This window comes from Elaeis guineensis, chromosome 1 (assembly GCF_000442705.2).
Source record: "Elaeis guineensis isolate ETL-2024a chromosome 1, EG11, whole genome shotgun sequence".
NCBI lineage: Eukaryota > Viridiplantae > Streptophyta > Magnoliopsida > Arecales > Arecaceae > Elaeis > Elaeis guineensis.
The window spans coordinates 179,886,377-179,901,647 of record NC_025993.2 but is presented as its reverse complement, the minus strand read 5'-3'; the positions used below and the strand labels follow the sequence as shown (position 1 = coordinate 179,901,647).

Here is a 15,271-nt window from a genome sequence, read left to right as displayed (position 1 = left end):
GACATCCTATTGAACACCAGGATAACATGAGCACCACATACCAAAACCAACACATAGAGAGGAGGCATCAGAAGAAAATAAAGCTTAGACGCCACTTCATACCAACCCAATCTAATAAGAAAGCAATCAGCTGACCAAAATATCTTCCCCCATCGATCACTGCCACACCTGGATTTGCACACCGCCACACGAGCACCCAAAGACATCCCTAACTGAAAACACAACAAAGAAACCACACAAACTGAAATACCTGTACGACCACAATGAATCCGACATCATTGACACAAGAAGATAACAATCACCATCGGCTTGGAACCAGCTAATTAGTTCTGCACTAGAGCTTTAGCACTCTCGAGCCCTAGTAGTAAGATTCCCACAACCTCATGTGCCACGTCCTCCGAGAAAGAGAAGCCGCAAGCTCTGCTTCACTCTAGAAGAAGTTGCCACGGAAGGGAACTAAGAGGCTTCGTTGCGTCCAACTCTATGGGTTCAATTTGGTCCCTCTCTTCTTCCTCCTTGATGGCAAAAGCTTCGAGGTAGCTTCCTTGACTGAGTCAACTGCCTTCATTCTTGAAGATTTCCTCAACATCGGGGAGATTGGATCTCGACCATCATCTTGAACGCCGCACTCGTGAGACCCTTCCAAATCATGACCAAGTGCAATCCTGTTCTCCACCTCACCATGATGCTCATGGGAAGCCACCTCAACAACTTCGGTGGTCTCAAGAGAAGCCCCTCCCTCCCTCGTCGAGGTCTTCTCTCTACCTTCATTATTGACCACCACAGTAGCCTCAAATACCGGATCAACAAGAAGAGCCCCATCCTTGTCGGCCCTGACCACAGTGGGCCCAAGATCCACTGCAGACTCATTAACGGGCTTGCTCAAATGCTGATGAGGCCCACGATTTTCAAGGCCTATCTCAGAATCTGATGCCCAGGAAACATTCACCACTTCCCCACACGTTGGAAGGCCCAGAGCAACAGCTAACCTCCTTTCAATAGATTTATTTAAGGCCATCTCGTCTCCTTGGATCTCGGGGGTAAGGAAGAGAATGGGGGACTGGGGAGCATCTCCCTTTTTTTTCCCCAGCACCAGACGGCAGAGCATGCATTAATGGAGCTCCCAAGTGTTGTCTACCATCCATTGGTGAGTCCCAACTGATGAGATCATCCAGGTTGGCTTCGTCTCCACGTTTTATTGCCCTCTCGGCGCCCTCCATTCGACAACAATTTGAAAGAACACGGCTTTGAATGTCCATTAATGCCGTTGAACCCGGTTCACCAATCCCGGTTTGATGAGCCAAAGCAGGAACCAAATTGTTGCCTCCATTCATCTTCTCCATCGCCCGCAAGCAGGGCTCAAGTCCAACAGCTCCAGCTCCACCGCATGAGGACTCGCCAACCAAAAATGGCCTCGTAGGGGAGACGTCCAGCAAGATGCCTTTGCCCTTGTCCAGGGATGCCGGTTGTGGCACAGGAATGTTAGGAGACGGATGAGCAAATTCTTCTCCAGTTGCTATGAACTCCTCCCTAGCAACCATCCTGACACCATCCGGCTCAGGACAAGCGGCAGACCTGGGCTCCTGGAATGGATGAGGATCCGACGCCGAGAAGGGACCCGGATGATTGAGAGGCCCTCTTGAGGGCCAATCCGCTTCCCAATGCATGTGAGGGGCAATGTCCGACGGCAGTGGGCATCCGGCAAAGGCGTTACGAATGCTTATCATCACTCTATACTTCGCCTCACCGATCGTCACCAGAATGGAGTTGGGGATATCCTCAAGCTTTTCATAAAAAGCCACAATCTCAAACACCGATAGGTCCCTTCCGACTAAGGTCTTCGGAGTGACACGATCTAATAGACAAAAATTCGACGTAATCCTTCTCACTGATTCCACATCCCAACGGTGAGGCGGGAAACCGAACAAGTCAAGCCTCACCTTGATTTGGAGATCTTGAGACCTTGCCCAATCCCGGAACGACTACGGCCTCACCGTAAAGAAGAAGAAATAATGCTTTCTCCTCCCTAGACGGTGTGCCTTCAACAAGGAAGAGCGAGACGGAAATTCAATCAGAAACACATTGCCGGCACACACCCCCCACCCCCCCACCCAAAAGAGATGGGATCCCAGTCGAAGGCATGATGAAACTTCCTCAACGCCTCGGCCACCATGGGAGGAGCAGGGTACCTTGCATCGTGGCTGGTGAGAGAAATATGCACAATGGCTGTTCTGGCCAAAACTTGATATTTCTGACGACGATACTTGTCACGCTCCAAATTCGGGACATAACACGACTATGCTACCAAGGGATGGACCCACGATAACACGAAGCCAAAATTCATCTTCTTAAGTATAATGACAGGTGTATCACAAATAAAGATAATAATAAAGTTCAATTCAATTATTTAATTAAACCAAAACTGGTTCAGAGCATCTAAATCCAGAGATAAAATAATTCAAGTCTTAAAATTCATAATGTCTTCAATCCATAAACATAAACTGAATTCCTAGAGCAAAATTTCTAAACTTGCTTTGCTGATCTCCAAGCTTGGATTCTCTTTCCTTCGATCCTAGCCTTATTTCTCTGTACATAAAAGAGAAAACAAAAAGAATATGAGCTACACTAGCTCAGTAAGTAGACTTCCGCTTCCTTACCGGATCAAGCATAAGTTTTCTATGATAATGCATCATTTAGCAAATAACAATTATTGCAAAAATAAATATTTCATAGAGCATATAATAAAACAAGTTATAAGCTCATCATGCATGCATAAATCATGTATATTTCACAATTATGAATCGTAAATCATTTTCATCATGTATTCATGTCATGTTTCAAAACATTGCTCACAGATATTCATGCTAAGGTCACTATTATACCCGTGACAGGGCCATGTTTCTTAATCGACAGAGTTCTTAATTCATGTGCCAACTTTATACCCGCTGGCAGGGCCATGTTTCGTGTGGATGCTAGCTCCGGATGTCGACCTTCCCAAAGGGATTCATTCATAGCCATCTGAGAGCCTTTGAAATCATTATATCTTTTTCTTAAAGCATACATATACATAGATGGAAAAACAATAAAATTCATGTTTCATAATCATGCATTTTCATAAGACATATTCATGAAATCAATGCTCATAATAAAACATGCTTTTTCATATCACATATGCCGATCCTTATTTTATGAAAAATTATGATTTCATCAATAGTAATTCTTTGCATAAAAACATGATCATTTAAAAATAAATAAGGAGCATAAGATCCACTTACCTCGATCGTCCAGGACCTTTTAATCTTCCTTAAAAGAATCAGACAGTCCTATTTAAAATATTAAATCATTAATAAATTTTATATTTTTTAATAAAATTACATAATATAAAGAAATGACCGATTTGATAATCAGTCCAATAAATCTCTCCCTTCGGCTCTAACCTAATTTAAGGTCATAGGTCCCTAAAAGTGAAGAAGATAGCCTGATAAGGGATTCATAGGATTTTTTTTTTTTTTTTTTTTTTTGAGAGGGAAAGTAGAGAGAGAAAGTGGAGAGAGAATCTTCGTATCTTTTAAAAATGGCAATCATGATTGAGATCATCAGAGGTCATATCAAGGTGACTTAATATAGATTAACCATGATTGATATTATCAATTTCGAAAAAGAATCGGATCGGGATCCGATCTACTGCACGAATTTCGGAGCAGTTCTAGATCATCATATTTTCATCTCGAGTTTATCCTAGGGTTTGTGATGTAATCAGAGAGAGAGAATGATCCTAGAGAGATGAAATCCATAATGAGAGAGAAAGGTCTAGAGAGAGAAAATAGGAAGAAATTTTAGAGAGAGAAAATGTAGAGAGAAGGTAGAGAGAAAAAGTCTAATTCTAGAGAGAGAAAGACTTAAGAGAGAGATGAGAAAAACTTTCTCTCACATATATATATATTATTATTTTTCTTTTTTTATATATATATTTATATATATATTTTCTTTTTCTTTTTCTTTTTCTTTTTCTTTTTAGAGAGAGACAATAGAGAGAGAGAAAGAGAGGGAAAAAGAGGGAGAGAGGAAATTCTTCTCTTTTCTTATTATTATATTTTTATTTTCTTTTATTTTCTTTTTCCTTTTTCTTTTCTTTTTCCTTTTTCTTTTCTTTTTCTTTTCTTTTTCCCTTTTTCTTTTCTTTTCTTTTCTTTTCTTCTTCTTCCCGGGCTTTCATTGGGCCGAAACAGGGGACCTTGAGGTCCCCGTGCCTTGATCGGCCGATCACGGCCATCTCATGGCCGGTGGTGGCCGGCGGCAACGGCCGACTCTCCCGGGTTCGGAGAGACCAGGGCCGGCGGTCGGCGTGACCGTCGGCGCCGGAAAATCATAGGAAAGAGGCGGCGAACAGGAGGTTTTCTTCTCCAACTAAATCCGGCGACACCCATCGCCGGCCATCGTGCTCACCGGCACGGGAAAGAAGGGAGAGAAGAGAGGGAGAGGAGGGAGACCTTACCACAACCTCCGGTGACCCCCACCGGCGAGAAATCGCGGCGAACACGGGTCGAGGAGTCACGGCTTCAAATGGGAAAATCGGAGGAAATCTCCGACGATCGACGGCGACTGAAGGGTCTACCCAAAGAGGAGAGAGAGGGGTTTCTTATAGGGTTCGTCCTAGGGTCTTTTAATGGCCCTAGGACTCCGATTTTTGATCGGAGAAGAGGAAGACTCCGATCGGGAGTCTTCCTGCTCTGTTTTTTCCTTTTTTTTTTTCTTTTTTTTTTTTTTTCGGGTGGGCTTTGAGCTTGTTTTGGGCCTCAATTGGGCCGGGTTATCACATTCTACCCCCCTAAAAAAAAAATTTCGTCCTCGAAATTTAACACACCTTCATTTTCAAATAAGTGTGGATATCTCGTCTTCATATCGTCTTCAAGCTCCCACGTAGCCTCTCTCTCTTCATGATTACTCCAATGAATCTTTACGTATGGAATGGTACGCCGTCTTAGAACTTGCTCTTTTCGGTCAATAATTCGCAGAGGAAATTCTTCATAGGTTAGATCTTCATGAACTTGCAATGGCTCATACTTTATCACACTGTTTGGATCAGGTACATACTTCCTCAGTAGTGAAACATGAAAGACATTGTGTACTTTGGATAAATCTGGTGGTAAGGCTAGTTCGTATGCAACATCTCCTACTCGATTTAAAATCTCAAAAGGTCCAATATATCGCGGACTCAGCTTGCCATGCCTCCCGAACCTCATGACACCCTTAGTAGGTGATACTTTTAGAAAAACATGATTACCGACCTGAAATTCTAATTCTCTTCTTTTTCTATCTGCCAAACTCTTTTGTCTATCCTGAGCTGCCTTGAGTCTTCTCTTGATTAGATAAATTTTATCTCTGGCATCTTGAACTAACTCGGGACCAATTAATTTCTTTTCACCCACTTCATCCCAATACAGAGGGGATCTACACTTTCTTCCATATAGGGCTTCATAGGGTGCCATCTGGATACTAGAATGAAAACTGTTATTATATGCAAATTCAATCAATGCCACATGATTATCCCAATGTCCTCCGAAGTCAAAAGCACAAGCTCTTAACATATCCTCCAGAGTTTGAATTGTCCTTTCAGATTGGCCATCGGTCTGAGGATGAAATGCAGTACTAAGCCTCAATTCTGTTCCCAAGGCATCTTGAAAACTTTTCCAAAATCTAGATACAAATCGTGGATCTCGATCAGATACAATACTTATTGGAACACCATGCAGACGTACAATTCCATCAATATACATCTGGGCTAACTTATCAAGCGGAGTGCCAACTCGAAAAGGTAGAAAGTGAGCTGATTTAGTAAGTCGGTCAACAATCACCCACACAGCATCGCTTTTTCTTGTTGTCCTTGGAAGTCCAGTAACAAAATCCATCGTGATATGTTCCCATTTCCATTCTGGTATCTCTAATGGTCTTAGCAGACCAGCAGGTCTTTGATGTTCGGCTTTCACTTGCTGGCATACCAAGCATTGAGATACAAACCGAGCTATCTCCCGTTTCATTCCATTCCACCAGAAGAGTTGTTTTAAATCTCTATACATCTTTGTACTACCGGGATGAAAAGAGAAACGAGATTTATGGGCTTCTTCCAAAATTTTCTTTTTAGTTCAGGATCACCCGGTATACATAATCTGTTCCCAAAATAAAGAGTTCCATCTGTATGTAGTCTAAACTCAGTTCGTAACCCTTTCTCTATGTCCTTCTTAATCTGACATAAATGAATATCACTTTGTTGGACCACTTTTATCTGTTCGATCAATGCTGGTTGAACCATCAAATTTGCTAATACTTTCTTAATATCAGTACAAGTCACTTCAATTTGCAAATCTTCAAGATCCCTAAGAATTTGTTGCTGAAAGGATAGCAGAGTCATCACATTCGCTGAAGACTTCCTACTAAGTGTATCTGCCACCACATTAGCTTTTCCAGGGTGATATTTAATATTTAGGTCATAATCTTTTAATAGTTCAAGCCACCTTCTTTGCCTCATATTCAGCTCTTTTTGAGTAAATAAGTATTTCAAGCTTTTATGATCAGTAAAGATTTCACATGATTCTCCATATAAATAGTGTCGCCAAATCTTTAAAGCAAAAATAATAGCTGCTAATTCTAAATCATGGGTCGGATAATTCTGCTCATAGGCTTTTAGTTGTCGAGAAGCATAAGCTATGACCTTATCATTCTGCATCAACACACAACCTAATCCTTTCTTAGAAGCATCACTATAGATGACAAATCCTCCTTCATTAGATGGTAGGGTAAGAACTGGGGCAGATATCAATCTTTGCTTCAGATCTTGAAAACTCTGCTCACATTCACTGCTCCATACAAATTTTATTCATTTCTGAGTTAGGCGAGTCAGAGGAATTGCAATTTGAGAAAATCCCTTGACGAATCTTCTATAATAACCAGCCAAGCCTAAGAAGCTTCTTACTTCCGTCACATTAGTCGGTCGAGGCCAATTTACCACGGCTTCTATCTTCTTTGGATCGACTGAGATTCCTTCCTTGGATATTACATGGCCGAGGAAGACAACACTATCCAACCAGAATTCACACTTGCTAAGCTTGGCGAAGAGCTTCTCTTTTCTTAAGGTCTGAAACACGATCCTCAAATGTCTCTCATGTTCCTCTATATTTTTAGAATACACTAGGATATCATCAATAAAAACAACAACGAATTGATCCAGATACGGCTTGAAAATCCTGTTCATCATATCCATAAAAGCAGCCGGTGCATTGGTTAGTCCAAAGGGCATTACTAAAAATTCATAATGACCATACCTGGTTCTAAATGCAGTCTTAGGTACATCTTCATCTCTAATTCTTAGTTAATGATAGCCAGATCGTAAGTCGATTTTGGAGAAAACTTGAGCACCCTGAAGTTGATCAAATAAGTCATCTATTCGTGGAAGAGGATATTTGTTCTTTATGGTTACCTTATTCAACTCCCGATAGTCAATGCATAATCGCATGCTTCCATCTTTCTTTTTCACAAATAACACAGGAGCTCCCCAAGGTGATGTGCTTGGCCGGACAAACTTTTTATTCAAAAGTTCTTGCAGTTGATCCTTTAATTCTCGTAATTCTACGGGAGCCATCCGATAAGGAGGTTTTGAAATAGGTCCGGTTCCCGGGGTGATATCAATTTTAAATTCAACTTCACGCTCTGGGGGCAATCCTGGTAGTTCATCTGGAAAAATATCAGAAAATTCCTTGATAATTGGGATATCATCCAGCTTTATCTTTTCCTTCTCGACGTCTATTACATGGGCCAAAAATGCTTTGCATCCTTTCCTTAAAGCTTTTCTTGCGTTCATAATTGAGATAATACCCAAAGATTGTTTGGATTCCGTATTATGAACTTCGCCTTGAAAGAAGAATTGCGGTTCATCCGGAATTTGAAATACCACTCTTTTTCCAAAACAATCAATATGTGCATGATATGAAGATAACCAGTTCATCCCAAGAATAACGTCAAAATCATACATATTTAGCTGAATCAAATCTGCTGCTAATTCTTTTTCTTCTATTTGGAATATGCAATTCTTGAAAATAATGTCAGCAACAACAATATTTTTAAAAGGTGTGCTAACATATAATAGTTTATTTAGTTTTCTAGGCACACAATTCAAAGAAGTAGCAAACTTGAGAGATATAAAAGAGTGTGAAGAGCCAGAATCGAATAACACACGAGCATAAATAGAATTGACTGGGATAATACCTGTCACCACTTGATCATTTGCATTGGCCTCCTGCTGGTTTAAAGTAAACACTCGTGCGTTTCCTTTTTGTTTTTGATCAACTGGTTTGTTAGATCTAGTGTCATCTATTTTCTTATTTGGGCAATCACGAGCCATATGTCCTTTTTCACCACATAAGAAGCATGCTCCAATCCTCTTGAGACAAGGTCCATTGTGATTTTTTCCACAGTAAGAGCAGGATGAAGATTCTTTCTTCTTATCAGAGTTATTATTTTTAAAATTTTTCCACTGATCCTTTAGATTTCCTGCTGATCTCGGTCTCTTCTTATCTCCTCTTTCTAGTTCTGCTCTTTTCAATTCAGATTCCACTTTCAAAGCTCGCTCCAGTACGTCCTTGTAGTTATTGAAAATATGAGAAGATAGACGGGATCGAATTCCATATCTTAGACCTTGTTCAAATCTGTTAGCTTTACTCCTTTCGAATTTCATAAGCTGGGGGCAGAAGCGGCCTAGCTCATTAAACTTGTTAGCATATTCTAGCATCGTCATATCATCCTTTTGTTTTAAGGCTAGAAACTCATTTTCTTTTACCAACCTCATTGTCCCCGAAAAGTACTGGTCATAAAATATCTCTTTGAATTCTTCCCAAGTGAGTTGATCATCATTGTTCCCATAGGCAGCTTTTATTGCAGTCCACCAAAACTCGGCATTTCCTTTTAACATAGGAATGGCTAATCGGACTTTCACATTCTCAGGGTATTGTAGGGCATCAAACATCTTTTCCATCTCTCGAATCCAGGTCTCTGCAGCCATAGGATCAGATCCACCCTCAAATAGAGGTGGGTTGAGCCTTCTGAATCTCTCATAGTATGACTCCATAGATAATGTCGGTCGAGGAGCAGTCTGTGCCTGCTGCTGAATAAGCTGAGCCACCACTTGACATACACCAGCAATGTCTGCCTGTGTGGCCGGTGCGTCAGGAGCCTGCTCAGCTGTTTGGGTTCACGGCTTTCCACAGGAAACCATCTGTGTCAGTGTCCCGCGTCCATAGGTTACCAAGCACGGATCCTCTCTCATAAAAAATCAAGCCACACCCTCTCTGTTGGTATACAGGCCTTTTATAGGCTTAAACATGTCTTGGATTAGGATTAGGAATCCTAATCAACTCCAAACAAAGCCCAGAAACCTCCTCAAACTGTTGGATCAAGACCGCAACATCCCAGAGCCATCCGATCACGATCGGTCCATGGAATAGTATCGTGGGTCATGCGAAACGCATGAAAAATGCCCACACGGTCCACACGCCCGGCCGTGGATCACCCGATCCACCGTGGATCGAGGTACACGGGCTGTTGAGCCCGCCGTGCGTGTGCATGGGCCTGGGCCTGCCCGCGCCCCGCGCGCTCGAGCCTGGGACGGCCCGTGCGCCCGAGCCTGGGACGGGTCCACTCACTGGGCTGTGCCCTGCGCATGCTGCCGCGCACTGGGCTGCGCCCCGCCGCCGCTCCGCCGGCAATCCACCACCTCGAGTTTCGTGCCGATTTCAAACGCACGTATCTCCTCCATTCGAGCTCCGTTTGAGATGATCTTGATCTCATTGGACTTCGTTTTTCATCGCGGACCTCACTGTAGGCTCAATATGGACCGAATCTCGAAGTATCAAATTTTAATAAAGAAAAAAAAGAAGAAAAGGGAAAGAAAAAAAGAAGAGAGAATAAAAAAAAAGGAAGCAAAAGAAAAAAGAGGAGAAAGAAAAAAGAAGAAAAAAGAAAGGAAGAAAAGAAGGGAGTAGAAAAAGAAAGAAAGGAGGGAAAGAGGAAGAAAGAAAAGAAGGGAGAAGAAAAAGAAGGAAAGAAAGAGGAAAGAAGGAATAAAGAAGGAGAAAAAGAAAGAAAGGAAGGAAGTAATGAAAGAAGGAAGAAATGAAAGAACAAAAAAAGAAGCAAACATGAAAGAACAAAAGAAGAAGCAAACAAGAAACACAAAGAAATAAGGGAAAGAAGAAGGGGAGGGAAATGGGTACCTACCGAGATGCTCAACTAGGATGGCTGCCAAGACAGGTGGGAGAGCAGAGAGTCCCATTCCATAGAGGAACCAAGGCATCCTTGTATACGAGATTTAAAACATTAGACTTAGATTCAATATAGTTCGAACTACAATTTTTCATAAGAAAAATAATGATGTTTGGATATTATAGCCATCAACTTTGATATAGTTTGATTTAGTGAATGCACTCATGCAGATCCTTTCTTTTTTATGGACTAATGGAACTTGTTTGGTGTAGTTCATATATATTGAATACTGTTTTGTCAAAGCTAATTTTTGACAAAATATATATAAAGAACAGTGAAATAGAAGATATTTTTTATCATGTAGACACCCAATACAAATTTTAAAATTGTCTTTCTCAGCTTGATGAAAAGATTGGATTCATTTTGTACAAGGTAGTAGAAACAGGATCTTTTCATGATGGATGAGAAGAGAGGGAAAGCTTTGAAGACATATCTACAGATACCTAGTTATGATTTAAAATGATATTGAGTAGTTCTCCACAAAAATATTAACAAATGCTGCAGGATATATCCACAACTACCTAGTTATAATTTAAAATGATATTGAGTAGTTCTTCACTAAAATATTAACAAATGCTGCAGGATATATCTACAAATGCCTGGTAATGATTTAAAATGATATTGAGTAGTTTTTCACAAAAATATTAACAAATGCTGCAGGATTTTGATTCGTCATTATTAAGGAAGGATGATAAAAGAAATCTCAATGGATGAAAATTTTTTATTTTTATATAGGATACTTATCAAGTTGATGCTTAGAGAACTTCAATAGGTGCTTTAAGTGTTTGCTGTCTGATTAAGTGTACGTGGAAGTAGGAAAGGGTTCTTAGGAATGTTGCTATTGAAAAGGCTGTGTTGTTTTCACTGATATCAAAGTAAATCAAAAAGATGCAGGTGAAAAAATGCATTTTTATCATTACATGGGATACTAAAGTGGTGTAAGACATCCAGGAGTGAAGATTACGGAATGACATGCACTTTAGTAGCTAATATACTTATAGGCTACTAATCTTTTTCTAGGACTGCACAAAGAATTCCTTTGGAGGGCTGGAGGACTTTGGCATTGTTAGGTGGATGTCTGGTCAGAATATCATCTCTCAAGATCTTTTTGGTACTGCACGATGCAGCAGAAAAAAAGAAAAAATAAAACAGAAAACAATCAAAATATGTAGATCAGCCAAAAAAGGACTCATCTCTACGGGACATGCAAACTTCACTATGAGAAAAGAAATTTTACAAGAGGAGATCTCACCCTCAACTCTCGTACATCCAATTTCTCCTTCACAGAAAGTTCTTCCTCATAAAAGCTCTCTCTCTAAGAAAATCCTCCTAAACTTCTGAGGTGACCGGTATCCACTGTCTAGGAGTCTTCTTGTTCTTTCTCTCCTTAACATCACGTGTCTCTCTCTTTTTCTCTATGGGTTCGGTCTCTGCTAAAGCCCGTGCGTGTCCACGAGATCATCGGCCACCACCCCTCTTCGGTTCATGTTCATAGCCTTTTAAAAGCTTGAAACATGACTTAGATTAGGTTTAGGACTCCTAATCAGGCCTATAAAACCCCCTCAGCCGTCAGATTGAGATCGGGATCAACCCACGCCCTCCGATCGTGCTTCGGTCCATGGAACAATGCTATGAACCGCACGAAACGCGTGGGAAACACTCACGTGGTCCACAAACCCCTTTATGTATCGCTCGATCCATCGTGGACCGGGTTATCGGGCTCCCAACAGGCGCCTGGGCCTGGGCCGTGCCCGCACGTGGGCTTGGGCTGCGCCCTGCGCGCTCGGGCCTGGGCCGACTCGTGCACCCTGCACGCCTGGGCCTGGGCCATGCCTCGCTGCACCCAGCCCGCGCTGCCGCGTGCTGGGCCGCGCCCCACCTTGCGTGGCCGCGCCACCACCGCTCCGCTAGCCCACCACCGGCAGTCCTCCGTTGCTTTGAGATCCGTGCCAACTTCTCTAGCGCATATCTTCTCTGTCCGAGCTCCGTTTGAGGTGATCTTAGTCTCGTTGGACTCCGTTTTATCGCGGACCTCACTGTGAGCTCAATGTGGACCGAATCTGGAGACATCAAATCCTAACAGGCACTGCTCTCCATCTCTATAGGAACCTCACAATGATCTCCACATGTATATTAGAGTTTGTATTGTAAATGTGAGAAGAATGACAAAATTAAAATTCTAAGGTTAGAATTGTTCTAATTGGCAGGATATGCAGCCATATGGTCAGTGCATGCAGTTTGTTTTGAATATCCGGAATTTGGCACAAAGGAAGTTCAACATGGGATCATAGAGTAAAAATTCTAGGCATAATTCTCTGTTTAATTTCATTTTAGGAGTGTTTAGCCAGTTTTCAGAGGTTTCAGTCTGTATCTTTTGCGTCAAAGAAAGATTAATCTTCTTTCGCGATGTTGACCATTGGATCGTGCCACTCACAGCTCTCAAAGCATTTCGAACTCCATTCATTCATCTGCCTGCACATATCTCAAAGCAGCTTTCATGTGACTCAATGGTGGATTCACGCAAAGAAAGGGGAATTGTTCTTTCGTGCAAAAGATACAACCCATCCATTTTCAGAGGTCTGAGGGCTTCTTTTCACTTAGCTTTAAAGGGGATCTATCATAAAATTTAAACTGTTAATCTTGCACCTTTTCTTTTGCTGATGGGGCTGCTTACCGCATGTGGTGTTGCCTTGCCAGGAAACAACCAGGAAATTTTCATGTCTTACATGGTGAACATCAGCAAACATATAATTATAATATTCAAAAGGTTTTAGAAAACTTTTTTTCCCCAATGTATAACTCGATGTGATGCAGGAGTTTGTTAGAGGAGGCTGCTGGTACCGATCATATTGCTACCCACAACTTCATCTCAGAAGGTTCATCTACCAGGCACCTCTACTCATTATTTGTGGAAGGTGATATACAAGGTGAGGAAGATTTCGCACACACACACACACACAAAAAGAAAAAAAAAAAAAAAAAGAACTTTCCTAATCATATTGTTTCAAGTTGAGCAGATAATTGCCTACTTTAAGATACTAAATGTAAGATGATGTTGTCGGGAATACAACTGATTGCCCATCTCAGGTATGTCATGGCTGTGTGGAAACTTTGCTAACAAGTAGGAATTTTGTTATTAATGGTGTTTTGGTGCACTGAGCACAGCTAAGCTCTTATTACGGATGCTGCAGGCCTTGAAACAAATTGATGCAAGGTCAAGGCTGTGGAAAGCCATGCCTTAAGACAGACTAGTGGTAGCTTGTAGCTGGGATTTTCTGTAAAACTGAATTGGAATTCTTCAATTTAATGAGCTTTGAGCCTCATTGTTTATTTATTTATTTTCTACAGAGAGCCATGGATTTTATTTTTTGATCAACGACAGGTAAATGGGTGATGCCATCTTGATTTTGATTTTGCTTTGAAGAATGTGGGACTGGTTTGATTATTTACACTTCTTCAATTTCTTGTGTTCTGTTTTCGAAAACAGAAATATAATGTTAGGATTTTTTTTAAAAAGAAAACTTTGCTGCAGTTTTATTATTTCTTAAAAAATTCCAGATCTTTAGAAAAAAATTAAAGGAATAAAAGAAAAAAAAGAGTGGCAGCAACTGAAGAGGCTAATTCATATCAGCTTGTTTCATTTCTGAGTTAATAGCTACCTAACAAGGGTCAGATATGTACAGTAAGTTGCATCAGCATGACAGTCAATTGTATTTGATGTTTATAGATTTTCTCTCAATTAATCTCTTATTTGTCCCTCGATTCTGTTGCCTTGACGTAGCAATCGACTGCCTAAATTCTAAATAAAAACTAAAAAGCGATCTTTCCATCTTGAAACACAATTTAATGAAATTGCATTTGCCTTCATCTCTGTATCTTCTAATATAACAAATTCTAAGATTCAGATGCAAATTTATTTATATAATTAACTAGGAATAATACATAACAAATATTTGAAGAACAACTTGATGAACACGGACAAGGATGAGGAAGAATATTGGGTCTCATAACCATAGAAAATAAAGAGTTCTGATGCACTTTTGAGTTAATTGGTTGATTATGGTGATATGATTGGAGAGAAGAAAATTGGTGGTGATTCAAAATGTTATAAATTGGTGGTTTAGTGGTTTACATAAGTTTAATTTGACTCACTAAATCAATCCTCTTTATCTTAACGACAGTTTCTTATTTTAATAGACTCTTCCTATCCATACGAGTACGCATGAAAGTAAGGTGTACGCCAATTTGCATAAGCACTTTCTGTTCAGTAAGAGCCCCTTTTTCACTCCCATTATTTCTAACTTTCTACATTTTAACCTTAAATCTTTCAACCAAAGCATTCTTGATAAACGTGTGAGTACTTTGGTTACCCTTTAGTTAGTTAAAACTCAAACCAGGAAGCCAACGAATCCAGAATCTCTCTTGAAGCAAGTCCAAGGAAAGAGATTGCCAACATAAAAGACAACTGCCTTCCCTCTAAAGAAAGGACACAACAAGATATGTTATAAAATCATCATCCATCAAATGGTCCACTAATCATTTTATTATGATCATAATGCCACCTTCCTGGAGACAAACGATCAAGACTCACCATTAACCAATTGGTGCATAACCTAAGAAATCTTGGCAGAGATTTACAAATAAAGCACCTGATGATTGAGGCCCCCTCTTTGATCACCACAATTGTTTAGGCCCTCCCAAATCCATCAGTCAAAAGCTTCTCATGGCCTAAGCTTAGTGGTACTACTGACAGTTGCAGCCCTTTCCAAGAACAAACCCCCGATCACTCACAGGACATTTCTCTATTCTAATCATAACACCCCATAACAAATTACAAAGTCTACCAACATATACGGCATCCATTACAGAAGATTCGGAGTACACAAACAATTACATGTCAGCCAATATTTTAGCAACCAATCAATAGATTTTCCTTCCCCCACCCCCCAACGGTAACAGC

The 15,271-nt window shown here is 40.8% G+C and overlaps 1 protein-coding gene across 1 annotated transcript; it reads right to left on the bottom strand.

Moving 5' to 3' along the window:
• Positions 1–481: 481 nt before the first annotated feature.
• LOC140857527 (uncharacterized) lies at positions 482–9,805 on the bottom strand. The gene is given in 8 exon segments (XM_073256537.1): positions 482–1,075; positions 1,203–1,855; positions 1,941–2,039; positions 4,865–5,677; positions 6,433–7,355; positions 7,578–7,827; positions 7,870–9,231; positions 9,724–9,805. Coding segments are annotated over 8 exon segments (4,776 nt in total).
• Positions 9,806–15,271: the final 5,466 nt, after the last annotated feature.